This window comes from Melopsittacus undulatus, chromosome 15 (assembly GCF_012275295.1).
Source record: "Melopsittacus undulatus isolate bMelUnd1 chromosome 15, bMelUnd1.mat.Z, whole genome shotgun sequence".
Taxonomy (NCBI): domain Eukaryota; kingdom Metazoa; phylum Chordata; class Aves; order Psittaciformes; family Psittaculidae; genus Melopsittacus; species Melopsittacus undulatus.
The window spans coordinates 4,924,558-4,952,356 of record NC_047541.1 but is presented as its reverse complement, the minus strand read 5'-3'; the positions used below and the strand labels follow the sequence as shown (position 1 = coordinate 4,952,356).

Genomic DNA, 27,799 nt, shown 5'->3' with positions numbered 1-27,799 from the left:
CACTGTTGTAATGGAGCTGTCTCATTGAATGTACTCCAAGTGAATCTGGTATCTGTTTGGTATGTCATGCCTGCATTGGGGAATGCCACTTGTTTTGTTGTTAACAGTGTCCTATCATAAAGTGCTATATCCAAGGTGGCTGTGGACATTCACATTGTCGTGAGGAGCCTCATCCTTTTCAAACCTCTGGATTTAAGACATTGATGACTTGAGCTGCAGGTAACTAAGCACCTCTTGCAATCACGACCTTGCTTTCTGTTCTGCTCCTCAGATCAAGTCTTCACATCACCCCAATTCAAAAGCCTTGCAGCTCTTTCTGCCATCCTCAGAACGCATTAGCTAACAGGGGCTGTGAACATGAACACCAAGCACTACATAAATAGTAAGTATTAAAAGTCTATTAATTTATATAGCACTTAAAATGCTATATAAATTCAACCTTCAATGAAAGCCCTTATCTAAAGCTTTCTAAAGAGCTTGTACCTTTTGACCTGGGCAGAAAGGCAAATACACCCCTTTAAGACAAGTGAAAAGCTAAACTCAATGTCCTGTTATTTACATGTGCATTTATAGTGCACCAAAATGTATCCCTTGCCAAAACCCTGTTTTCCAGCTGAATTTGGCCAAGCTGAGAAGGGAATTACATGTGCCAGAGGACTGCAGTAAAAGAGATTTAAGGGGTTTGAAATACTGGAGAAAAGACCATAATAAGCGAGTAGTGGTCCAGTCAGCTGTTTTAATGACAACAGGGCTGCTTATTGATCTAATATAGAGATTTACCCCTACTTGCATCACTTCAGCAGTATTCCCTTCACCCATTTAAGCCAATAGTGTTTCTAAGAGCCATATAAAGGATATAGAAGTTGAGAATGGAGGTTTCTATCTCTTGAGTTTGGTGTTTTCTCCATCTCATGTAAGCACCTCGTGTATTTCCATACAAGTGACTCAAGCCAAAGAAAGGGCTAAGAAGGCACTAAGAAGAGTATATGGAAGGGCGACTGTAGCAGCAGCTTGGTAGCCCTTTGTTTCAGAAGGGCTTGATTGTTTAATTCCTTGCTATAAAAGCCATGTGGTGAAATGAAAATAGGGTAAAATGAAAGCAATGTTGGTGCAAATTGGGCACAATGGGTTTTAAAGCCTGAAATGTGCCCTTAAATAGTGCTATTGGCTGTGGCAGAGCATCTGCATGGGAAGGAACCAGAGGAGAAGGTGGTGGTGATGATGGTTGTGATGATGATGCTTATGATGCTGTATCATAGAGATAAGTCTCCATTTAACTAACATGTACATGCAGCTTTGCTGCATTTACACAGGCTTGTGGTGTGTGTTGTGCTGCCTTTGTAGCCCCCAATGGTTATTTGCCCTCTGTGTTGGTGACAGGATGAAGATTATTATCCAACAGCTGTGTTTTAAGGAGAAAAAGGAATAAAAACTTACCAAGCACGAAGAGTGTTGGTTTTCATTGCACATCAAGCAGGGCTTGGAGCTTGGGGGTAGATGTAGAGATAGCTTTATTTTAGAAGGGGAAACTCATTGTTTTAAATCAGAAAAGATGTGGAAATTGCCTTATTTTCCTTTTATTACTACACCCCTCTCTTTGCAGTGGGGGGGAGAAGGAGGGAGGGTTTATAGTCCACAGGCCCCCATCCGGCCCATGGCCATAGGCCCCGTGCCCCTTTATACTCCCCTATGTAAGGCGTTGGTGGCTGGTCTATGTTTATATTCCATATCTAGCACTAAAGGAGGGTGGAATTCCCCCCGGGGTCCGTCCCCCTCAGGCTCTCCCGTCTCCACTGGCCGCCATTTTCGGGCGGAGAAGACACTCACCCCCGTGGGCGGGGCAACGGCCCAGCGCGTCTCCTATTGGCTGATAGCGCGAAAAGGGGCGTGGCTCTTACCCTCAGAACTCCTCACCCACCCTGACCAGCGGCGGAGCGGTGATTGGCTGTAGCGGGGCGGGGTTTGCATGACATCACTCCTCTCCCTCCTCGCGATTGGAGGAGGCGGTGGAGGGGGCGGGGCCTCGCGAGGCGGCTCCCTCCGAGGGGGCGCCGCGGCCGCAGTAGCGCTTGGGCGGCGGCGGTGGAGGCGGCCGGCGGCGATGGGCTCCGCGCTGCGCTTCCCGTTCCTGCTCCTGCTGGTGCTCGCCGGCCCCGCGGCCACGCTCGCCGGGTACATCGAGGTGGGTACGGCCCGAGGGGCTCTGTGCGGGCCGCGGAGCCGCTGCTGCCCGCGGAGGGAGCCGGCTCCCCTGGGAGGCTGCCTGGGAGCCGGGCGTTGGCTGGCGGCGGAGGGGAGGCCGCGGTGGGGCTGCCTCGCCATCTTACCGGGGGTTACCGGGCTGCGGTGGGCAGGAGGAAGGCGAAGGGCTGAAGGGAGCTGGAGCTGGAGCAGCTTCTGCCTTCTTGTAGGGGTGAGCGGTGGTGGGTCCGTGTCCCTGAGGTAAAGCGCTTCCAGCCGGGTACCGCAGGCCTCGGGTCTGGATTAGGGGCTTCGTTCCGCCGGGATGCTCGGGGGGTTGGGGTTTGCTGTGGGAAGTGACCTCTGCATTCTTGGCACGGTGCAGGAGCGGTGAGCTCCGGATTGGTCTAGAAGCTTAGGAGAGTCTTAGAGGGCAGTTGGGGAGGGAAAAGCCTCGGTTAAACGGATCCGTTTGATTGCATCCGCTTGGTAAATCCCGAATAAATCCCTCGGGTTTGAGCCGTTTCCTTGGTTCTTGGAGGGGATGCTTCAGCCAAGGGTTAAGGGCTTGCAATTAATATGAAAATGGCTTAGATATCATAATATGTACATCTGAATCCACGCACATCTGTATGAGCATATTACGTTTATATCTCCGCATGGAAGTAATTGGAGGGTGGGAAATTCTAACTGTACCCCAGACACACACATCTGCACCAATACCTGTGTATAGCCATGAATATATATTACATTTGTCTCTATATGAATGGAGTTGGAGGGTGGCAAACCCCGACTTTACCCCTAAACCCCAAAACTTTGTGTAATTTCTCGATCTCAACAACAAAATTGAGCTGAAAAGACCTTGATTGAAGAACTTCACCCCATAACCTGCATTTTCAAGTGAAACAGCAAAGCAAAAGAGCAGAGGAAAGGTGGCACATCACTAGAGTTTAGTACTCAATGCATGGATGTTGGTTGGGGATACAGCTGCCTTGTGTAGGTTCTGGGTTACTGTATGGATAAAGAACGGGCTTGTGGCTGTTGTGCATGGTTTGACTTGCTGGTTTGCAGTAAAATCAAACAGGTTTGGTTAAGGAGAGTATCTGCCTCTTAAATCTGAAGCAGTGGCCATGAGTGGGGTTCTGTGATAGCTTTGCATATGTGTTGTATGATAGCAGTCAATGACTTCCCAACAGCTATGGAGGACCTCGTGCCACCTCCCTTGTACCGTTCCTGCTGTTCTGTTTCCATAAATCAATGGAACGTGGTGGTGATTGTCATTGGGAAAAGGATAACCTCATGACATCTGAGGTGTCAGATCCGGTTGCTTGGCTTTGCCTTGGTGGAAGGGGGCTGCCTTTGGGTGGCCACGTTAAATCCGAGCTCTGCACTTGTTTGGGAACTCCTCCAGCTGCAGGTCACTTCCTCTGTCATATCCGAGGCTAATTCGGGCCCTGGGAAGCTGCTGCTATGGACATGGAATGCCAGCTCGGGAAGCAGAGCTGTAATTTCATCCCGAAGCCCAGTGTCCATCTGATGAAGCAGATCCTGGGATTTGCCAGTCACAGGATGTGCAGAGGGATTGGCTAAAGGAGCCCTCAGCACCCTGACAATGAAACCCTTCCAGCATCATTCCTTATCCTGTGTTAGGGTTTGCAGGCTGGTGTGGGGCAGTGTTAGTGCATAGCCTGTCCTGGCTGCCTCTCCTGCAGCACAGTGTGCATCCTCTCAAGACATGACACTGGAATTCCTCCTTTTGCTGCATCCTCTCCCGTTGCCATGTCTGTGGGGGACTGCAGCTCTCCAGGCTCTGTGGCTGCCAGGTTTCCTCATGGATGCGGAGCTCAGGGAGCGGAATGGTTACGGGTTTGGGGTTTTATGCTGTGATACTTGCTGCTGTCAGATAACAGGATGACAAATAGGAGATTGCTTATGTATTATTTTCAGTACTAAAGGTGATGTTTGAAGATGGAGTTAAGGAAAACCTATAGCAATGGCTGCAGTGATGAGTTTAGTTGGATTGACATAGTCCTGTTTAGGTGGATTTGCTTTCCTTGATGATCTCAGCCGCCAGTCCCTGTCCCTAGAACACCCAATAATCCTCTTAGGGACTACACTTTGTGTTTCTTCCTTCCTTTGCCATCAAAAACACACATCTGGGAGTGGCAGATGTGTCTTTTCATTTGAAGTACTGGTACCTGAACCTTTGTCCAGGGTGTTCCCAAGGGCTGGTGGCTGGGAACAGTCAGTCTCCCTTTCAGCTCATTGTGGTTGATGGCAGATAACCTTTAACAGTGCCTTTTCTGGATGAATCCCAATAGAAGAGCTTGGGGAAATCACTGATGCACAGCTGTTGGTGTTGTATTTGAGCAGTGTGTGTCTTGGGGTTGTGCTGGATTCGGTGCCTGCTGCCACAGCGACATTGATGCCAACTGGGAAAAGAGGAGAAATCTGTTCTAATTGCATGTGTATCCCAATGATAAACTACTTGTGTGGTGCCCTCGAGGCCTTTGAAGATGCAAAGTTTCTTCTTTATCACTTGACCTTTTAGGATAATCAGATCAGAGGCGGTGCAGACTCGATATTGCTCCTCTTTAATCAGGTTTGCTTCCAATGGCTCTTTCCAAAGCTCTCTCAGATGCTTACCTGCCTGTTCCAAATCACCAGGATTTGGGGTGAGAACCCCCCCAACAGTGTGTTCCGCAGCAGAAGGATGTGTTTTGTGTTATCATTTCTGTGTGCTTCAATTCGCACCGACACAAATGAGCCTTGTGCCATTTCTGCAGCCCTTGGGGACTTGTAATTGCCTGCTGCATTGAACAAAGAACTCCACCTAGGGGAAATTTCCACTCCTGCTGAAGTCCCAAACAGCTCAGTAAAATTCCAGCCTGGAGCCTGTGGCCTTTGGTTTCCCTCACACTTCCCAGTAACTGGTAGGAAACAGCATTTCCTAGGAAAGGGATGCCTCTGAAGCAGAGCTGTAAGGGGATAAAGCCCATCAGATGGACATCTGCTATTGCAGAGGCTCTGGAATTCCTGCTGCGTTGTGGAATGCCATGGCAAGGTAAGCCCTGCTCTTTGGAGAAGGCCTTCAGCTCCTCTTGTTTCACATGTGGATTATTTATGGTCTCTCTCAAATGGGTTTTGGGCATTAATATCTCTACCGGTGGGTTTTGTTGTTAATGTGTTGGTTGTGTCTCCTGAGAGCTATTCAAACCTATTGTGTGGGTGGCTTTAGCTGGATGCGAGCTCTGTTATCATCACATACAGCTACTCCTTCAGCCCCTTACAGTGCAAGGCAGGATTAATGCAGTGTCAGTGCTCTGTACATCATTTAAGCTTCTTAGATGATGCTTGTAAAAATGATACCTGTTTTTCACTCTTTATGGAGGCATTTGGACCTTAATGTTGTCTATAGAAGTTATTCTGAGTGTGGTGTCTGCTTCTGCAAGTATACTTACACCATAACCTTGGTCTTCAGTTGCAAATAGAAGAGAAATACACGATCTTGGGGGAGCAGTTGCACTTGATGATCTTGGAGGTCTTTTCCAACCTAGCTGATTCTATCTGCCACTATCTGCTCTTTCTATGGGCCCATAGTTCTTTGCAGGCAAATGGTTTATTCTACCACAGCTTTTACCTTCCTGTTTCTCTTTAATGGAGTCTTTAGGGCACTTTGACTGTATTAATTTTGTTATTTGCATTCCAATATTTCCCTTTTCCAGCTTTTTTTTTCTGCAATAAGGGGTGTGGAGAGAGGAAACAGATTGACAACGTTGTGCAAAGCCTCAGAGGAACTCTATAGATGTATGTATCTATTGTAGGCTTACTACTAAGTTATAAAGCAGCAAGAAGGAAGATGTGAGTGAAGTGAATGGGCAGGCTTCCCTTTATTGTGGCTTGACCAAATGGCATACTCTGGTTCAGGAGGGCTGGTGGCTCCTCACTGGGTACAACAGGCTAAAGGGTAACTTCAGCTAAACCAGGGCAAGCTGTGCTCCAGGCTGCGTGCTGTAGGGGAAAGAAACAAGTGAATTCCTGAGAGACAGACACAAGGAAATGTGCATTTCAGAAGGGAGAGTTTGGTTGGGTTTAGAGGAATTTCTAACCGTTAGGTTTGCACTAGGTTCATGACCTTCTCCCCATCTTCCAGTGCCTAAAGGGGCTGCAGGAAAGCTGGAGAGGGATGCAGGGAATGGCTTGAACCTGCCAGAGGGGGGACTGAGATGAGCTCTTAGGCAGAAGCTCTTCCCTGTGAGGGTGCTGAGGCGCTGGCACAGGGTGCCCAGAGAAGCTGTGGCTGCCCCATCCCTGGCAGTGCTCAAGGCCAGGTTGGATGCAGCTTGGAGCAGCTGCTCCAGTAGAAGGGGTCCCTTTGGAAGTGGATGGGCTTTAAGATCCCTTCCAAACCAGGTTGTGATTCTGTGTTTCAAACACACGATTCCACCTCTCTGTGTGGTTGTCCAAGTTCCAACTTGGGGTGAAGGATGAGAATCCTCACGTTCTGCAGACAGTGTTGAACTCATCTCTCTGGCAGCAAACCAGCCTGCTTGTCTTTATGTAATCAGGGACCCACCTGACCAGAAATGCATGTGGCTAAGCCGCTTACCAGCGCTTGGGTTTGATGTATTACACTGGGTATTTTGTGTACAGCCAGCGGGAGAGAGAATACATGTGTTAGTTCTGAAAGATAGGCCCTTAAATGTATTAAATTTAGTTCTAATGTTTTGTTGTGTTTCGTGCTGTCAGCTGTGATTGTGTTCTTGTACAAGTTTAGCCATGGCAGCCCTTCCTTTTGGGTTATATCTTTGGTGCCTGTCGCTCTTAACTAGTGTAAGGAGTCAAAAGTGCTGCTCTTGGTGGCACTTCATAGAATCCCAGCCTGGTTTGGGCTGGAAGGGACCTTAATGCTCATCTACCTCCAAACCCCCTTGCAGTAGCAACTGGGCTAAGTCTTAGCTCTCAAGCCTGCTGAACAGTGGCAGTACAGAGCTTAAATTCATCTTCTTTGTAGGCTTCTTGGGGTTTTCCTCTTCTGAACTGGAGATTCCCACCAGTTATCCCAGCTGGTGGGGGTTTGCCCTGGTCAGCAGTGTGGTTGGTTGCTGTGGCTGCCTCCAGTTGATGGAGCTGGGTCTGAAGTTGGTATCCTGCGCAGCATGCTTTAAATATACTTACAGAAGAGGCACAACCAACAACTCCTTGGTGCCTTTTGGGGCTGGAAAGCATCATGAAATGATGACTTTGAGTTTTGCAAGTCACCAAATAGGAAGGGCTTAGAAACATCAGCACAACTGAACTGCAGCCTAAAGAGAGACCCAGAAGGTTGGAGCTGACTGTTCCTTGCCAGCAGTGTCACTAAACCCCCATGTGCCTTGGCTCCAGGTAAGGCACTGAGCCATCAGTGTTATGGCTCTGCTCTTGGCAATGGGACTCCAACCTGGTACCATGCAGAGGTGCAGGATGGGTGCTAAGCGTGCTTCAGTGCTCAGATGCCAGGCTTTGGCTCGGTGACAGGGATGCATGGAAGTGATTGCATGCAGTAGTTTCTCTCTCACAAAATGACAGCAGTCAAAAGTGTCTTGGTGCAGGTCGAGATGGACACAAGGACACAGTGATGTCTGGGGCTCCTGACTGTAACAGCAGGTTGATAGTGAAGGTTCCATTTAAGAAGGATCATTTTACTGATCACTTTTAAATAGAAGTAGTGTTGAACCTCAAAAGTTCCCTTATTTAGGTCCTTTTTTCCCCCCCAACAAACACTTGCTGTTCAGGTCCTGTTTCCAGATGTCTGCTGCGTTCTGAGGTGTCATCAGTGTTTTGGGGGTTAAAATCCTTGCATTATTCCTCTGTTAACCCTGTATAAGAGGAGCTTGCGTTTTCTCACACAGATGCTGTGCTTGCCTTCTTTCATCTGCCACCTCAAAGCACTAAAGCAGCCAGTGAGGAGACCTCAGAAATGGTCTCTTGATGATGCTGTAGCAGGGATGGAACAGCCTTGGTGGAGTGCTGGGTGTTTTCCAGCAGTTGCCCTCTGCTAACTGCAGTACTAAAATCAAAAGCCAAGCATTTGCATTTCTGTTTCATCTTTGGGCTGTTCTGTAAAGGCCCTTCTGTTATTTTTAGCTCCAGTTCCTGTTGAAAGCTTTGTCCCTCTTCTTTGGAGTTTTGGCTTGGTAATCCCATAGTTCTGATGCTGTGGCATGGTGTGAAGTGACAGGAACAGACAGCAAAGTCTTGCCTTTACCATCTGTCACAATGAACACGATGCACTCCTGTTTCAAGCGGATTTGGATTGCATATTCACAGCAGAAGCTGGGCTCTGCTTAGACCCATGGTAACCTCCAACATAAAGCTTTTAATCACCAAGTTCTCTGTGTGGTTTTGGGCTTGGCATGACACATTGCCAGGTCTAAGTTAAGTCATAGGGGGGTTTTATTGCTGTTTAATCATTTCCCATTCATACTGGGACTAGTAACTTGCCAAAAACCATCCTCCATGAACTGTAATTCACTAATCCCAAACACCAGTGGACTTCTTAGGCTGGTAGGGGTACACTAATTGTGGCTCAAGTAGAGAGGGGCTTTCATCTGCCAGGTATTGCTCTCCAAAGATGTAATGCAGCATGTGCATTCAGGCCTGTGGTCTGAGCTCCCAGCGACTGTATCAGCATCTGAATGTGAGGCTGTCTCTGCATAATTTATCAAAGCTCTTGCTGAAGAGATTGGATTTGATGTCTGCAGTGTTTGACACATACATGTTTAGAAACACTAAAGAAGGGAGCGGTGGCAGGATCCAGGTCCTCCTGGATCTGAGTCCTCAAGGATAGGATGTGGCAGTGCTCATGTATGTGTTTGATGCTGCTGCATGTCCGATTATTACTCTTGAATAGGGCATCATCCATCCCTGCAGACATCCAAGGCCAGGCTGGATGTGGTTCTGAGCACTGTGATGGCCTCATTGCAAGGGGTGAGATGACCTTTGAAGGTCCCTTCCAACCCAGGCTTATTCTGTGATGCTCACAAGCTCCCATTTGGACTGTTGGGATAAGATGAAGTTCCTCTGAGTTGCAGGGTTTTAAATAACTGCTTCTTTTCCACAGTCTTAAAGTAGAGCCTCAAAACCTCAAGCAATGGACAAGGGTTTTTCCTTGGTGGTCAGCCAAGAAAGTTGGGTTTTGGGTTGGCAACGTGTTGGTGTATTAGAGCTCAGCCTTTGGACACGGTGCTGAGGACTTAGGCAAGAACCAGACCTCAGAAGAGGCTGAGTATCACGGTCATGGAATGAAGTTGGGGTTTTCCTATGTATGTGTGCAGCTTGGGCCTGGCACAGAGCATCGTGTCCCAGCAAAAGGCTTGGGGAAGAAGTGTTCCTGCCCCTGTTGCTCCTGATAAATGCTGTCTTGTTCAAATGGCATCAATAGTTACTCTGCAACAAAGCTACTCAGTATGTGGAGATTCTGTTTAGGGCAACAGCCTCCTGCTTGGAAGCAATTTACCACTAACAAAGGCAGGAAATGAATGGCCTGACAGAGCTCAGCCTTGGTGCAATGGAAGCTTTGCACTGCTGTATCCCAGCCTCGGCCAGAGCTGGCTTCATGGTTTGAATCACAGCTTGTGATTTGCTTGGCTCTCCCTCTCACCTTCTGTGTTTGTTGGTCTTCTCATTGTGTGCGTGTACAGGTCTGCTGGAGCTGGGGAATGAGAACTTTGGCTAATGACACTGCAAACCATCACCTGGGCTTGAATCCCCAGTGCTGTGCTCTATACAGAGAGGTTTAGATAGGGATTAATCCATCCTTTGAAATGCATCTCGCTTCAGGATGTCTTCGTTTCTTGGGTTAAGAGGCAAAGTCCTTTTGCCTTCTCTCCCTCTCCTCCAGGCTCTAAGGAAGACTAACAAGAGCTGGATTCCTAACGTTAGGATGGCAGGAAGTCTTTCCCCATTTGCTTCCATGTAAATGCCACAATACAGGCAAAAGGCATGGTGAAGTAGAGGCTGAAATTCCCAGGTTAGGATGGAACTACAACACATGAGCAACAACATGGAGCAAGATTTCCATGTGGATTGGTGTGATGAAGAGAATGCTTCTCATAGTATATAGAGGCTTTCCACAGGGTATCTACAGCATGTTAATTCCCTATGTCACTGCAGGGCACTGACTAGAATGCATCACTGGCATCCTGTTGTAATAGATGCTGCTCTATTTCAAGAGCATTCCTGTTCTGGAATGGTCACTGTCAAACTTCTTAGTCCTGTGCATGCAAACAGCAAACTGGTTGCTCCAGAGCAGAACACTATCAAGATACCCACAGAACTGCAGGCTTCATCTCTAGTGTAAAAGAGAAGCGCTTTCTAAGGCTCTAAATGCCCTTTTTCTTCAGAAGAGAAGCGAAGATGACTTCACTTTATTGCTATCCTTGCTTTCAGTTTGGCTTTTTGGGGTTCCTGTTGCTATATTGCAATATTTTGGCCAAAGGTTAGCTTTTCTCATGTTGTTCTGCTATTTCATTTGACAGTGTGTGATGATTAAACCTGCCTGTAAGCTGCTTCTCGTGCCCTAATAGGAAGCTGGAAGGTTTTTACTGTTTGTAAGAGCTAGCTTTAAATACTGCAGCTCAAGTAAAGCAGAGATTTTGGTTTTGTGAGGATTTACCTTGGGATATCTCTTGAAATACATCTCCAAGCAGCTCCCGTTGAACAGCGTGCATCTACATCACATCGAGGATGACGTTCTTCAGTGATGAAGAGGATTAAAATAGTCATTAAGCTGCAGAATACACCACATGTCATGTAAAGCACAAAATAAAGATCCAGATTGCACATGCTGCCGTGGTCCAGTCTGTTGGAATGCATCAGGATGTGAACATCATCACCTCAAGCCACCTTTGAGATGCTCATACTGCAGAGAGTTGAAACTGGAACTTAGTTTGCCTATGAAGCACTCATTGTGCTGTCTGCAGACACACTTTCTTGCTTTCATATTGTCTCCTATGTAGTTGGTCCCCTCTGCAACACCTTGGCTCCTGAGTGAGGCTTCAAATCATGTGCTTAGCAGTCTTTGTTAGTGAGAAATACCTGTAAGAATAGTGGCCTCAAAGCTTTGTCCTTATGATTCCCACCTCTCTGGGCTAATACATCCCCTTTATTGATAGGGATGAAGATACAGGCAGCCTCTACTGGAATAGCTGGGCCTTTTGGTTTTGCCATGCCAACCTTGACACACATCAGTTCACTTTGTGCCTGTTTCCTAACCTGTCTTCCTCCTCAGTCCTCTAAATGCTCCTGACTTCACAGCACAAATTCACCCCGTACGGGTGTCACTGTTGTCCAGCCTAGCTGGACATTGTGCAGGGGTAGGCAGCCTCCAAGGGAGTTCAGATTCAGTGTTTTCAGGAGCTCAGTTGGGCTCTAAATGGTTATTTTTCGTCTAAGATGTCCAAAATAAGGATATGAAACTTGAGATACAGTCTCCTGCTGTTGCATCATTAAGCTCTGATTTCAACATGGCCTTCTCGGGTACTGATGTGTTACGTGTGAGGTGTCCCTGCCCATGGAAGGGGTGTTGGAACAAGATGATCTGAGGGGCCTTTCCAACCCTACCTATTCTGTGATGTCAAACATCTGTATGTATTCCATAGGGCTTATCCACAGCAGTGATTTACCACATTCTGGTGAGTTTACTATTGAATGTTTGCAGTTGGGATGCCTCCATAACCATGTTTAGAGTTAAACCCCACCTTAATAGGCCATGTCTGAAGGGTCAGAACCTTACTGCAACATTTGCATCCTCTGACTTAGAGACAGCTCTAATGAAACTACTCAGCCTATGGCTAGGAAAATGGTGAGCAGCCTTTTGCATCAATGCACAGATCAATCTGCTTTCCAAGCACGGTCCTAGGGATGGGATTTACATGTGAAGGCAGTGTTTCCATTGCTGTCCCTATTTGCTTGGAGGGCCAAGGAAGGTAAAACTTGTTCTGTGTCCTTCTCACTCAACTGCGTATCAGGCTGGACAAGAGCATCAGAGCAAGCAAAAGCTTCTCTAAGTACCAGTAGTTGCTGTCTTCTGCCCAATAGCCTTTTCCAAACAGGAAAGCAAAGAGTTGGTTGGAATCCTTGTGTTCAAAGTAGTATTTCTTTACTGGAGAATATGAACTCTTTAGGAAGAAAAGCCAGTTTTACACTGATGGACAGCCTGGACAAAGGGTTTGCAATAAAAGAGATGGAAGAGTAATACCTTTCAGAGACCTTGAAGAGGATTTAAGGTGATGGAGGTTCTCAGTGTGTGCTGCCTGTTTAAGGCACAGTGAAGTGGTGAAGTTCAGAGAACTGACCATCACATGTATGCAGGTGCAGTATAGAGCTTCCTCCACCAGCTAAGTAGCCAGAAAAGCAGAAAGCAGCATTTTCTCCATCCCTCCCTTGGTAATTCCTGGAAGATGCTAAAGGAAACCTCAAGAAAACAGGTATCAGTGTACACAGAATTCCTGCTCACAAGCTGGAATCTCATTTTATCCAAGATAAAACTCAGCTCTCCCATTTTGTTGTATTTCCATGCAATGCTGCAAATGTGATCGAGATGGAAGAGCTATAAAGCTCAGGTGTGTTTGTACAGCATATACCACCAGTTAAATGTGGGGCAGTGTGAAACGTTGGGGGTTCTAGGCTGGCTTTGAGCTGGGATCTCAACTTACCCGGCTCTATCTGTGCTATAAATGACCCCTTAATTTTCTAATAGCCTTAAGCAGCTCTTCTAAGTAGAGATGTGTTGCTTCCCTTAAAGGAGCTGTTTAATACAGCCATTAGAGGTTCTGTGTGTTAGCCTGGCTATGATAGGATGCTGTGATTATTAAACCCTGGCTGATAAATTAATGCTTCAGAAAGAAAATGCTGCTAAATTAGGCAGGATTGCTTTTAAAGAGTAAAAAATGGAAATCCATTAAGCCATTACTGAGCTCCTTTGCTTTCAGTGACCCTACTGCTGACAGAGCTTGAGGGGGACTTCAGAAAGCTCTTTGTGATTTGATGTGCCAGAGTGCTCAATCTAGGTGCTGGCAATCCAGGGAATAGATGGAAGTCCACCCTTTATCCTCTGCTTTTGGAAGGAGGAAGGAAGTGGGGAGATTTGAACCCAGATTCTGCTCTTAATACTGGGATGCTTCAGAGAGCTGGTCACTGATGGGGAACAAGCTTAAAGCTAAGCTTTTGCCATGGGGCTTTTGGAAGCTTGCTCCAAGCCATCCTGCTGCACTTGAGCCTCTGTGCTCCTCACAAAAGGTGGTGCTTTAACCTGCTCCTATGTGCTTGCTCCTTCTTCTCCAGGTTGCCAGCATTGGTGGCAGGAAGCTGGGAGCCTTTCCTTGGCTTTCCTGCTGTTTACTGGGATCAAGAATAGCTGCAGGCTGGGGAATGAAAGGCTGGTTTTTGGGGAGAATCTGAGGTGGTTTTATGAAGTTAAATCTCTTGCATTTATTTTGGAGCCAGTGAGGACTGAAAACTGAAACTTCCTGGGGTGATGTTTAGGTCACAATTCTCTGTTTTGGGTAAAAGAACATCTTTTGCTGTAGCTGAATGAACATCCAGTAGGAATCTGGGGACAGCAGGTACAGTAACTGCAGTAACCTGTGCTTTTGCCAGGACCTTTAAAGACGTGAGTAGCAATGTGGTTACATTCATACTTCCAGCATCTGTTTGGATGCTGAAAACAACAAAGCTCATCCATAGTGTTTTGGGAACTTGTTAATTTTGCTCTGGATCCGCATTCACTTGGCAAAGCAGCCCTTGGATCAAATAGATGAGTGGGGACTTTCCTGTGTTCAGAAGATGGTTTGGAAAGGCAAGACCTAAAAACCTCATGGATTTCTCTTCCCCATTTGATGTTTGAGCTGGACTTTTTGGACAGCAGAATTCCCATAAATCTGGGTTGGGGGTGGTTTTGCTTTCCCAGAAGATGGTGAATTTTGGGCTGGAAAGCAGTCAGCATGACCCACAGGGCTTCATGAGAGCAATGCACAGTGACTTACTCCTGTGCGCTATAGGGAAGTTGGTGTGTTACCCAACTGCAGGACTTGAAGGTACAAAATGGGTGTTTTTCCATGTTCCAAACCAGCTGCAGTCTGCACATAAACAGCCAGTCTGTGATCCTGAACAACAGATATAAAGGGAGGGAGACTTGATCTTGAAGCCAAACCCAGGCTGCATTGCAAACTGCATTCCCACTTGTTATCTTTCCTTTATCTTGCATTTTTCCCCCAGGCGTTTTGCTTTGCCACTCCAGATTCTTGGTGCTCTGTTACGTTACACCCTGCAGTTTCCTTCTTGCTTTCAGGATACTTGTGTATTAGGGAATAACACAGTCTTGAGTCATTCGAGTGGTTCCATGCCTGGTCCTACATTGCAGGCTTCCTTGGGATGCTCCCACTGAGATAAAACCAATATTCATGCTGCTTTGAGGGCAGGGTTTTGGTCTGTTCCCCCCTGGAATGCTAAATCACTTGGATTCAATAGTAATAAGTTACTCCTCTGGTCTCCTTTCTTCCAGCTTTTCCCACTGGGAAAGCTAGTGGACAAGTTGTGTGTGTGACTTGGGATGTGTTTTGATGCAGAAGTTATTTTTGCTCCATGCAAATTGTTTTGAAGTGATGGAAGATGTTGGAAATGTACTTTCTTGTGTGTTATGGAATCTCTGTATCCCAGTAACCGCAGGGATTCTATTCCCTAAGTCTTAATGTAGCTAAAGAGCATTAAGATAGGAGTTGTATTAAACCATGGGAGAAGTTACAACCTTGTTCTGTATCTCAATACTCCTCCCTATGTATGCTGTTGTCAGTGAAGCCATTATGGTGTGAACAGTGATGGTTCATATTAACAGCTCAACAATGAAGCTGGAATCCAAAAGGAGAGCCAAGTGCTTTCCCTAAGCGGAGTCGATGTGGTTTGGATCTCCCTTATTCCAAGGAAGGCAAAATCACCCCATATCCCTTCTCTCCAGCCAGTTTTGAGTGCATGTGGAACCTTGCAGTGAAGTTGTCACTCTCTGGCTGGCAACAGAGACATCTTGAGGCTCCGTGGTTCAGATGCCCAAGTCATTCCAGTGGGAATGCAGTAATTAGTCCTGCTGTGCACAACAGAATGATGGCACAGATTGGAGCGACGTGGAGTTGAGGATTAAACCAGGCTGAGCCTGCTGACGGGTGACCTCAGGCAAGTCACTTGACTTTGTGCCTTAGTTTAGCCCAGGAATAAATAGGTCCAGCTCCATGTGCTGCGATATGACTTAGGATCTCTCCATGGAAAGGGGCCTTGAGGTGGCTCTGGGGCTGTGTATTGCTGGAAAGGGGAAGGAAGAGGCCGTAAGTGCAGCCATCCATGGAAATAGCTGCTGAAATCCTTGTGAGGAGTGGAAGGCAGCTCGGCTGATGAAGCATATTTGGACCTACCTGTGCACTGTGTAAGCATTCCTAAAGGCATCATGGTGCTGAGTTTCTCTGTTTTCAGAGTGGTTTTCATGGTAAACTCTTCCAGTCCCAGCCATTAGACACAAGTTTTGCATGCTTGAGGCCTATGAATTAATCTCTCTCTAAAGGACACTGGTCTGGGTACAGTAACATTTGTACAGGGAACGTTCCAAGTGAGTTGTTGTGAACTCAGCCTCTGGGGTAGGAAAGAGGATGCCAAAGGCAACTGCGTTACACAAACAACTTCAGGAAGCCAAGGCTATGCTGAGCTGTGGCTTCACTGAGACTAGCTATGCACCAGTACTGCCTGCAGTGCTGCTTTCCCTATCTGAGCATGGCAGTTCCCCAGTGCAGATGGCTGACAGGCACATTATCTGCCCAATGACTCATGTAGGCTTCGGTTATGGAGCATGATAAGCTAGAGGAGGAGGAGGAAATAACCTGCTGTTTCATTAACAGGAGCTTCAAGGGCAGAACGGCTGCCTGGGAGTCACAGGTACTTGGAAATCCTCCCCTTCCTCTGCAGGAAGGGTAATGCTCTGGATGAAGATCCATCGATGCTTAGACATCCAGCATGATCTGCACCCCAGCTAACACTGCAGCTCCAGCAGTGGTTCCCTGTTCTACTGCTGCAGGATCAGGATCCTCCCCCCCAAGAGTCAATAAAGGACGAGCTGATGGGAACTCCTCCCCTTCCAGCAAGTTAAAGCAAGCCAAAGACTGTGATTTCTGCCATTGAAATTCAAAGGCAAACACAGGGCTGGTATTATCAGCTCACACCAGATCTGCCTGCAGACAATAATTCTTCCTGCCTTGGCCCCCTGCCCATGTGCATTATTGTAATTATCAGCAATGGGAAAAAAACCCCTAAAGCAATAAAGCTGGGATGAGCTGCAGGGCTGAGATTTACTGCCTGCTGTGTCAGGCATTCATTAGGCTCCAGCCACCTATCTGCTGGATAAAAGCAGGAAGAGGAGCGAAGGAAAACCAAGCATGAAACACAATTTGAGGCAGGATTTGAAAGCTCTACTTGTATGCACAAGTTGGAAATCCCAAAGCAGGGGCATTTTCAGTGTTCTGCTCAGTTCTTGGGCCTAAAGTTTGGAGCAGGATGCTCCAAGTCCCTGTGTCCAACCTGGCCTTGAACACTGTCTGGGATGGGGCAGCTGCAGCTTCTCTGAGCATCCTGCTCCCTGTCCTGAGTCCTCTGTGCAGTTTTCAGCCCAGGAAAGGGTGGAAAGGTGAAATATTCATGCATTTCAAAGCAGCAGGCATTGAGGACTGTGGTTCCAGGAGGGCTGATAAAGGTAACAAGGCTCATTTTAGTATCAAAGGGACTGCTGGAATTCCTCAGTGGTCTTGAAAGAGTTCAATTTATAACCTCCATATCCGTGGCTATTCCAGTGACACAGGAGGAGCTGCACCCTTGTGCTGCAGAAACAAGTGGAAATGCATGAAGAGAAGAATCCTCCCTCTTCTTTCCCTTTTCCCTTCAATGGAGCAATGGTGGGAGGTGTTCATCAGGGTAAGGAGTGCACTGAGCAGTGTGTTCTCAAGTCCCTCAGCTTGTGCTTCACGCACGTTCTGATGTTAATAACCAGGATTGCTTTCAATGGGGCTTTGCTTAATTAAAACCAAACAGCACAGGCAATCTTCCCAAGTAATGCCTGGCATTCCTTGTCAGCGTGGCAGCAAAGAGATGGGGAATTGTTGTCATTCTTCCAGCAGGGAATCTGCTGGGACCTGCAGGCTCTGCAGCAAAAGGCTGTGCAGTTTCCTTCTCTGGCCACCAAGTCAATGCTGTTCACAACCAGAGCTTCGTTTCAGCACCTCATGAATCCTGCAGGCTGGAGTTCCAGTTGGAGAACAATCTTCTGTGGCTTTAGCCAGGCAAGGCTGCTGGTGTTTTGCCTCAAAGGAAACCTGCTGGGAAGCACAGTGTGAGTTTTCCTTGCAGGCTCTGGGTACATCTCAGGCTCTCATTTTCCATAGTGAGTGTTCCATGATTGTCTTGGGAAGCAATTTGTGAACAGCTCTTTAGCAGGAATGAGAAGGGAATCAAGATTTCCTGCTATGCTCCCATCCACTCTTCTTTTACTTGAATGAAGATTGCTACTGAGGCTGTTAGGTGAGAGGTCTGCAGTGTTTGACCTCACCGAAGATTCAGGCCATAGTTAAATGATGCTGCTTTATGGGTATCTTTGTGCTATTTGGGTACTTAAGACCTCATTTGTGTCAAACACAGGGATGAACTCTTCCCAAAAGCAAACCTCCAATCCTGGAGTCCCCAGGCAGGCTTTCCTGGCTGGCATTGGATAGGGAGCTGGGCTGAAGAAGGTTTGTTGTGTTGAGCTTTAACAGATCCTGGAAATAAAGGGCAAGGAATATGTGTGTGGTTTTCAGGTTGTATCTTTCCAAACGGGAACTGCAGTGCATTGCATGTGTTTGAGGGGTAGATGTACCTGTTCAGCACAACTGGGAGAGGCTAGTAGTGAATTAAAACACTTGGGCATCAGAGAGGAAGATGTAGAGGTTTGGATTCCAGTGTTTGAGGGACCATAAATCAGGCACTGTGTGACAGGGTGAGGAATTCAACTGACTTTAACTGGCCAGAGATTTATGTGTTTATGGAATCAAGTACTTCCTTGGTCTTGGAAAGCAAACTTGGGTTACAGAATTACACCAAAAGGCAGAGTGGAATTTACCATAGAGCAGCTTGTGAATGTAAGTACCAGTGAGGAAAGTGATGGTTTATGTAAATCTGTTTCCCAAATAACATTCATCTTGGTCTCACATTATGGATATATATTAATAGGATAATAGCTCCTCAAATAACATTCAATGAGGAGGTACACAGCAGGATCAACTCTCTTCCATTATGTGTGTGTTGTCCCTCCTAAGCTGTCAGCCTGCTTATTTAAGAGGTGGAATAGTTGCTCCCCAGCGCTGAAGGAGGCGGCTGCTTCCATTTATGGCTGGGAAATTCCCAAAGAAAAATGTGCTGTCAGCTTGCTCATCCCTCTGCAATGTGAGTTCTCTGCAGTATTCCAGAGCTTAACGAAGGACATGGCTTTATCCCAAGCTTCGTGCTGGTTTACATGTTCCTTAGCTCTGCTTTTGCAAAGGGATGCTTGGGGATGTCCTGTCCCTGGCAGTGTATCTGCTGTTATTTCTGATGCACCAAAGGCAATTGTGTGTGTAGCAACTAAAATTTGTCCCAAAAAGGTGATTTTCTTCACTGTTTAAGCAGCAGTGTTAAAGATGTGGCTTCCACTGGTACAGATGGAGTTTGCTGTGCCCTATTCTCTCATTACAGGTAGAATGAGATGAACATGCTGTGTTTTAATTGCTGGGGTTGGAGCAGCCTCTCACTCAAACCCCTTATCTTGCAGGTCACTGGGTTAAAGATTCAACTTGCCTCTATCAAAGTTCATTCACTTACTCAAGAGCCTGATGCAAGACAAGGTTTCTTCCATTGGATTAAAAGTGATGAAATCAAGGCATTGGTGTCTCCTTTGTTCAGCTGTGAACTGGGGGGTAGTTGGGGCAACAGCACTGCTCTGATAGGTAAAGTATGTGAGCAATCCACCCAGGAGGAGAAGTGATACCTTTGCCACAGTGCGAGGTGTCAGGAGAGACAGCACAAACAAACAGTGGATGTGCCTGGGGCTGGGCATGATGTCAGGAGGCTGGTATGTGTTTGAACAGGAGTTTGCTCATGCAAGAGCTGCTGTGAATGGATCACTTAGGGATGTTTCTGCCTCCTTTGCTTATAGTTACCTCATTTTGCTGCATATCCATGGAGTATGCTTAGGAGAAACCAGATCCCCAGCATCAGTGATGCTAAAGATCTCCAGACCATTCGAGACTCGTACTCCTTTGATGCACTGTGTTCTTGTGAGGGTGAACACCTTGTGCACGCTCCATCTTGCACTTCCTTTTGTTCTTTTCACAGTTCAGCTTGAATCTGGATGCAGTTTCATTGTTGTCATCAGGCAAAGCTGTTGTTTCCTTGAGCATGTCAAGTCTTGTGCTCTCTGGAACGTGATTTTGGTACCAAAGTGGTGGTGGTTTGGAGAGAGATAAAAAGGCCCTCTTACAAAGTGTGTGTGTATGTGTGTGTTTATAGTGATGAAGGAGCATTCTGCATTTGCCTCTTCTGGAATGCTACAGCATAAGAGCATGGGTTTGCTCTCTGCCATCCGTTAGCACTTGGTGGAAGTGAATGTCTATTAAATGGTTCGATTCTTAAAGGAGCAAAGTTACTGCATCCTGTTACCATCAGTGTATTCATCCTGTACTTGAAGTACAAACTGTCTTATTTTTGTTAGGACAGAGCCCAACAAATTCCAGTGCTAAACTTGTATGTGTAAGTGAACTTGGAAGCATTTTGTTGTGGGACATTGATGCCCGAGATTGTCCCATTGGATTCTTCCCTTTATTTCCTTCAAGCATGCGTGTAGTGGCACACGCTGATGGGGACCTGCAGGCAGTGGGGATGGATGGTGCCCACAGTAACATGTGTGGCTTTGAGTGTATAAAAAGCTAAAGATGAAGGCCAGGAATCATGAAGTGATGGGGCAGTGGTCCCTGAAGCCTGTTTCTAATCTGCCTTTCCCCTTAAACACCTTAAAGAGTGTTGAGTTTAGGAGTCTGGTTTTCTTTGCCTCATAGCCCTTCTTTTACAGCAGCTAGTAGTTGTGTAGGGAGCATGTCCAGCTCCCAGCCTTCACTCAGTCTTTTCAGCCAAAGCCCAAGCTTGCAATTGGATTTAATCCCCTTTTTCTCCTCTGGGTCAGGCAGCAAGGTTGCCAAAAGGGAGCCTGACCTTGTTTGCATTGATCAGTCTGCAGTTTGGGGCTGGGCTGCTGGGGTTTTGTCTGCCAGGGCAGGCTTGGAAGTGCCCAGAGTACACATCAGAATGCAGGCAGGACAAATACCCATAGGAGTGCACTGACCAAGAGACAACAGGCTTTGAGGACTTGGGTGCAACAGCTTCTAATTCAGCAAAGTCATCTTTGCTTATGTGTTAGAGCAAGAAGCTTCAGTGTTTCCATCCCGAATTTGTGAGGATTTTGGGAGAAGCACAAACTGGGAACATCCCAGGGGATGTGTGCAGTTATTCTATCAGTAGCAGCAATACTGTGGGTAGCCTCACAGAGGTGTTTATGCTAAAGTTACTGGTATTAGTTATTTATCCTCAAATATGGGTTGAAGTTGTTCAGTCACCTTTGTGGGCACAACCTTGAAGCATGAATTACTCTTGGTTTTGGTAAACTGTTGAAGTAATAAAAGCAGAGTTTGGAAAAACACTGTTGCAAACACGATGTGTGCTCAGCATCCTTAAGGAATATCATTACAAAATGGTTGGGAAAACTCCTCCAATGTTCTGGATTAAGCAGGAGCTCTCTAGAGGAGCTGGCAGAGGCCTTCTGGTTCCTTGGGTTGTTCTGCTTTCCATCAGACCATGCAATCAATGTGTCCTGTCTTTGTGTTCACAGGCGCTCGCAGCCAATGCTGGGGCAGGCTTCGCGGTGGCAGAGCCTCAGGTTGCCATGTTCTGTGGGAAGCTCAATATGCACGTGAACATCCAGACTGGGAAATGGGAGCCTGACCCTTCTGGGACCAAGAGCTGCTTTGGAAGAAAGGAAGAGATCCTGCAGTACTGCCAGGAGGTGAGTTTTCCTGGGTGTCCATACATCTTCACTGCAGCCAAGGAACTGGATTCCCATTTAGCCGGTCAGGAGCAAATTAACCCTGCAGGAGATGAGCTTGCTTTTGACTAGCTCGATTCCATGACCTGTTGGCAGAGCAGGGAGGACACTGCAGTGGGATTGAGGAGCTACCTCTGGTTACATCAGCTTGCACTGCCACAGAAGGTGATCAGTGTTTTAAGTAGAGGGTGTTTGCAGGGGTATCTCCAGATCTTAACCCGGTTCATCAGCATCACCACCACATTGTACATAATGGAACCTGACACTGTCCTCATCAAACTGTGGCTGGGTTGTTCTCAGCAACATGTTCAGATCAGGCAGAACATGAGAAAAGTATCTTCATCAAGGTTTATTGCAAAAGATGTAATGTCCTTTCAGTATGCTGTAGCATATTGGCTTTGATAAGTGTCTTTAGTTGCTCCTCTCAGGTGACAGGCAAGGCAAATACTAAGTAATGTATCCTTTAAATAGGAAAGTGATAGAATGCACCATGTCTGGACTTGGATAACTTTTAAAACTGCTTTACAAGGCTGATGTAATTGGGGCTACATCTGGTTCACGTAGTAAAAGCCTAAATGTAAGTCAGTGTCTGGACTTGAGAACTCGAGGAGGATGCAGGAATCATATGAATACATCATAAATGGAGCAGGCATAAGGAAACCTGAGCAGGTAGGTGCATATTAGCCTGACAAGTGACAAGGGAGTCTGAAGGTGTTACTAAGCCCTATTTGTTGGTGACTGCCCTCTTCCAGAGGGTATCAGGCTGCACCAGACAGAATGAAATGAAGCAATCTCCAAACCCAAATCCCCCTTCTCCATTACCATGCAAAGCCAAACACCTCAGCTTAGTGCCAGCAAAGGCTTTTGCTCATGACCTGGCTTCCTCCTGCTGCAAAGAAGTGATGGATAACACATTCCATTTCTCAAGCCCTGGGTGCCAAACAGCTTTTTTATGTCTTCAGCTGTTGTAAGCTTGATCCAGAAGAGAACGTGTGTCCGTGCACGGATTGGAACTTGGTTTTGTGTGGAGAATCAGCCTCGCTGCTTTGGTGAGGAGCCACTTTGCCCATTCTCTGTCCTTTCTCGTTAAACAGATGTATCCAGACCTGCAGATCACGAACGTGGTGGAAGCCAACCAACCCGTCAGCATCGACAGCTGGTGCAAGAGGGGGAAGAAGCAGTGCAAGGACCACACTCACATTGTTGTGCCCTACAAGTGCCTGGGTGAGCGGGTGGTGGGATGTGTTTGTGTGTTCCTAGGGAGCAAAAAGACTTCTGGTTTCTAACAGAGGCAACAACTGAGCTCTACAAAGCTTCTCTCCTCCCAGGTTGCCATTTCCACATCCAACTTCCTCTTAAACGTTTTGATTTCCACAAGATGGAACTCTCCCTGTCTCAAACAGATCGACAGCTTGATAGCAGCTGTGGTGGGATAATGGTGCCTGGCATGCAAAAGAAATCCCCATTCCCTCTGCAACTGCCATACAAACCTGAAGGCTATTGTACTTGAGTATCACAAAGACATTGGGATTTAATACTCTGATCCTATTTTTGTGGAGGTTTAATATTTTGTTGCCTTGGAGACTCCAATGCTCTCAGTGTGTTCAGGCTTCCTGCTTTGGTCTTGGCAAGAGATCTCTATTCTATTTCCATGACTATATTTAAACTTTGCTGTTCCAAAGAGAACAGGCTTCTTGCAGCTGTATCCCATGTCCCCACTTTGAACTATGAAGGAATATCAGAGAAACTGATGGATTTCATGGTCCTTTCCAGAATCATTCCATCCACTGGAATCAAGGCACACGTTTAGTTTCTTTACCTTGCAACCTGTAGGTTGTGCATGACACTGTGCTGCACTGCATGTGTTCTTAGCACTAAGCTTGGTCTCAGCTGGCTGATTCTCTTTGGAGTTATCCACTGGGAAATAGGTGGTTTAATAGAAGTCTTGTGCTATCCTGGGGAGTCTGAGTGCTGGGAGCATTGAGTGGGAAGCAGTTTTCCTTATTTGGGGCCTGATTTCAGGTTAGGATATGGTTTGGCATAGGAGGACACAAGCAAATCTGCAGAACTGTATGGGTACTTTGTCCTATATGGGTGTGAATATATACATATACCTTCATATATACATATATATATATATACACATATACATATATATACATATACACACATATGCCTTCCAATAGATGATCATAAAGCACATCATAAAAATGGAATCTGTTGTGGAAGCAACCTGGGAGGAAGACTCTTGTCTGTATAGATGTGGCAGTTCAGGTTTGAGAAGCAACCAAACCCAGCTGTTTATGCAGAGAATTCCTAATGGAAATCAGGATGAAAGCAAGATCTCTGGCTTTAGGAGGAGTCATCTCGTTGAGGAGTAATCCTTCCCCAAGCCTATTCTCCAGCTGAAAAATAAGCTGATTTTAGTGACGCTGCCCTAAAATGTGATAAGCATTAAACTCCCTGTTCACGTTTGTAATTAGTGTCTTTCCCAGTGTTCCTGGCTTGTGCTGCTCAGCCTGCGAGGCAGCTTTGGCTTGCAGAGCTGAGTGGCAGCTCAATAGTCCACATAGACATCAAATGCATTCTCTTGTTTTCAGCAGCCCACAGCTTGCTTGTTGCAAGTGGATGATGTGTTCTGTATGACTTCGAGTGTAGTCAAGGGGGGTTTGTACCCATTCCTGCTTGAATCTTCCTCCCTTCATTAAAGCACAGACTGTCTCGAGGTGGGATTTTGCTGCTTGCTGATGAACCTTCTCCTGCCTCCCCCCAGCAGTGAAAGCTCTTTTGTCATTCAAAGGTAAAGAGGGGAGAAGAGAAGCCATTAGCACGGCCACTGAACTGTAAAACCAAGGTAACAATAGGATGATGGGAGCAGGGCTGAGCCTGCTGAGGTGTGAAGAGGCAAACTAGGCTTCTGGGTGGCATGGAAACAGAAGAGGTGACAAGGAAACCCTTCTTATGCCTGCTCTGAGCTGAAAAAGGAGAGGATTTGCTTTTCTGACAGTGGCCATCAGTGGGGAAGGTGTCATTAACATAAGGGTTGCCCAGTTCCTAGGTGGGTTGGTGTGTTTTATGTGATGGTGTGAGGGTTCAGCGTTGTTCAAAAGAGCTGTTTGTTCACCTTTGATCATTTTGAGTCTTCTGCCTTCAGCCCCCAGAACTTCAGTCTCTGGATATTAAAGCTTGGCCAGTGTAAGCTTTCCTATCAGAAACATTGAAACCTCTCCTGAGAGGGAAGGATTGTTGAGTTTAAAATGCAGATGGCCTGTTCTGAGATAAGGAAACAGGGGAAACCCATTTCTCTGTTGTGCTTACTAGTTTAAAGTGTGGCTCATGTTAAAAGGGTGATGTTCAAGTGTTAGTTGATTTCATTATCTTGCAATTGTCCTCCCATAATCTGCCCCTAAACTCTGCTCAACACCCTCTGTGTAGGGCCCAGGAGCAGTGTCCCTGAGCCTTTGCTACCAGTACTGAGTGGTCATGCAAAATCATAACATCTATTTGGCAAAGATACTGTTGGACAAGTAATTCTGCTCCCTGGAGGCTCTGTGGGGAAAGGCCTTTTGACTTAGAAGAGTTCCCAAATAGTGTGGATGAGGCCCTCAGCACCGTGGTTTAGTGATGGACAATGGTTGGACTTGATCTTAAAGGTCTTTTCCAACCTGGTTGATTCTAAATGGAGTTGTGGTGGAAATGCAGACTAAATGGCTGCTCAGTCCAACTAATAGAGAGGCTGGAGAGCAGGCTGATGCTCTCCCTTATTCCTCAAAAGCAACGGTCTGGTTTTAAGGCAGTGCCAACACTTCATCATGCTGTGAGGTGGTGGTTATCTAAAGGATGGCATGCAGTGTATTTGCTGGCTCTGCTTGTACCCTGGGCTTTGGCCTGTGTAGCTTTGCTGTTTCCAGCCTGCTGTGTTCTGGTTAGGACAGGACCAGCCAAGTCAGGGAATGGACTGCAGTTGATCCTGAATGAAACCATCTGGAAACAAAACAAGACTTGCTCAGATACTGCAAACGTAGATAATACCAGTGCCATATGAAAGTGTCCAGGCTGTTACAGCCCCCAAGCGCATGAAGTAGCTTTGCTATGACATTTAGAAAGTGGCCATTAAGTGGTTTGAAAACTTCCATATGCAGATGTAGTGTTTTCAAAGGTCTGTGTGGAAACCCTTCAGTGAATCCTGTCTCATCCATGAACAAGTATTTAACTTGCACTGGAAACTTTTGCCTTCAGTGCAGCCTTAGGATTCAGATGATGTTTCAGCCCCTACTCCTGTTCTTAGAATCCCAGACTGGTTTGGATTGGATAGGACCTTAAAGCTCATCCACTTCCAACCGCCTGACGCGGACAGGGACACCTTCCACTGGAGCAGCTGCTCCAGCTTGGAAACTCTTGGCCTCTGACTTTCTGTCCCCATTAAGAATATACTGAACTTTTAAGGCACTTTGAGCAACATGTGTTTTAATGGAGCTCTCATGGTGGCTGTGGTGTTTGTTAGGACACATGTGATCTATGGATGTTTCTTGTTTTTCAGTGGGGGAGTTTGTAAGCGACGTGCTGCTGGTGCCAGAGAAGTGCCGGTTCTTCCACAAGGAGCGGATGGATGTGTGTGAGAGCCATCAGCACTGGCATACTGTGGCCAAGGAGGTAAATGACCTGCTGTGGCAGGAATATTTGCTGTGGATCCATCCCTTTGGATGCGTGTAGTATTGCAGCACCACAGCATTCATTGCTGGGGTCTGTCATTCCCATATTGGAGCCTCTGGACTGAGGCAGACAGCAATGAAAAGGGAAGCTAAAAGCACTCAAGTGACTTAAAACAACCTCTGCAGCTAGCTGAGTTATTCCTCACGCACAAAAGGAGCTTGCCCAGGCTCTAGGATAGAGCTAGGAATTGCTTTAACCAGGGCTCATCCTTCCTTCCAGGTTAGAGAGCCACAGTGTTCATGGCTGGTTCCTATTTCCCTTGCACATTATGCCTTAATGTACCTGCTGCTGCAGGGGATTTGGATGGCAGCACTTGCTCGGGGACAATCTGAGTTCCTGGTTCCTGATTAGTGGAGGTTTTACATAAGAGATGGATTATCTTCTCTGAATAAATCTAGCCCAGGGGGGTTGTGTGGTGGTTTTTAATCTGACTGGCATAAAGGTTGCAGATTCTGTGCACACCCATTTGAGCTGGGGGGGTAAAGAAACCAAGATGCGTGCGTTGAAACAGCAGCACAATGATCAGTGATGTGCTAGTAAAGAGGCTAAAGATGCACCAGTGAAACCTGTTCCTTTAAAATCCCAGGAGCAAAACCCCACTGAAAGCAAGCTGTGCTGAAGGAATCCCCTTTTAATTGGGGATAAACTTGTTAATATTGAGCATATTTAAAAGTCACTCTGCTTTAGACAGAGTTGGAGACCTTCTCCAGAAATACTTGGCTCATTGTCCATCTGTGCTGTAACAAAGCAAAGCACAAAAGGGTTCTGATGTGCATAATAAAGCCTTTCTTACTTCTTTCTTTTAAAACCATGTGTTTCCTTAGCTTATGAGACATTCATAGACGTAAGGTCTGATCACAGTTTGCATTTGGCTTTTTCTTGAATTATCGGATTGATTTTCATCTTCAGCATGTTAAAATAATCTTGACATAAAGTCCATTGGAGTGATTATTCACTTACTGCAGTGTAAAGTGTAATAAATAAAGCTTAATGAAATGGCCAGCCCAGAAATGCAGACAGCAGCTCTGCTGCTTTGGAGTGCTCCATCCCTGGAGCTGGTACAGAATATCCTCAGCTTAAATCTGGGACTTTACTGGAGATGTTGATTCAGCTACAAGGCTCAGATCCATTTTCCTTTGGTATTAGACTTGGGTTTTATGTTGCTGTTGTCCTTTTCGCTGCCAAGTATAGACTTTTGGTACTAATCTCAAGATCTTTGCTAGGCAAACTTCAGCTTTATCCAAAGCAAGTGCATGATGCTGAGCTGACACCAATGGGCTCCTCTTGCAGGCCTGTCTGACAGAAGGGATGATCCTGCACAGTTATGGCATGCTGCTGCCCTGTGGAGTAGACCAGTTCCATGGAACAGAATACGTATGCTGCCCTCAGGCAAAGGTTGTGGATGAGGCTCTGTCCAAAGAGGAAGAGGATGAAGATGAGGATGAGGACTATGACCTCTATAAAAGGTAGGGTTGTACTAACACAGATGGTGGCAGCTCTGTACGTGAAGTTGCTGTTAGTGACCATTTCACCCGTGTGAGGATAGACAGGAGAATTCCTGTGCTTTTGAATTTCCCAAAGGAGTGTCCTGAGCCTGGAAGAGCCTTGCAGAAGGCCAGATGACTCTGCAGCACTCCTATTAGCCAAGGAGCTAACCAGTCCCCCCCACTCCATCCTCAAACAGTCAGAAAGATTGACTGCAACAGCAGTTACCTCCCTGATGGTAGAATT

The 27,799-nt window shown here is 46.6% G+C and overlaps 1 protein-coding gene across 3 annotated transcripts in view; it reads left to right on the top strand.

Moving 5' to 3' along the window:
• Positions 1-2,053: 2,053 nt before the first annotated feature.
• Positions 2,054-27,799, top strand: part of APLP2 (amyloid beta precursor like protein 2) — a 43,070-nt gene continuing 17,324 nt past the window's right edge. For all 3 annotated transcript variants that reach the window (XM_034069511.1, XM_034069510.1, XM_034069509.1), the window contains exons 1-5: positions 2,054-2,182; positions 21,143-21,316; positions 22,450-22,579; positions 25,896-26,008; positions 27,359-27,534. In XM_034069511.1, coding sequence (XP_033925402.1) covers positions 2,102-2,182; positions 21,143-21,316; positions 22,450-22,579; positions 25,896-26,008; positions 27,359-27,534 — 674 coding nt within the window. In that variant the 5' untranslated portion in view covers positions 2,054-2,101. The remainder of the gene's footprint in view (positions 2,183-21,142; positions 21,317-22,449; positions 22,580-25,895; positions 26,009-27,358; positions 27,535-27,799) is intronic.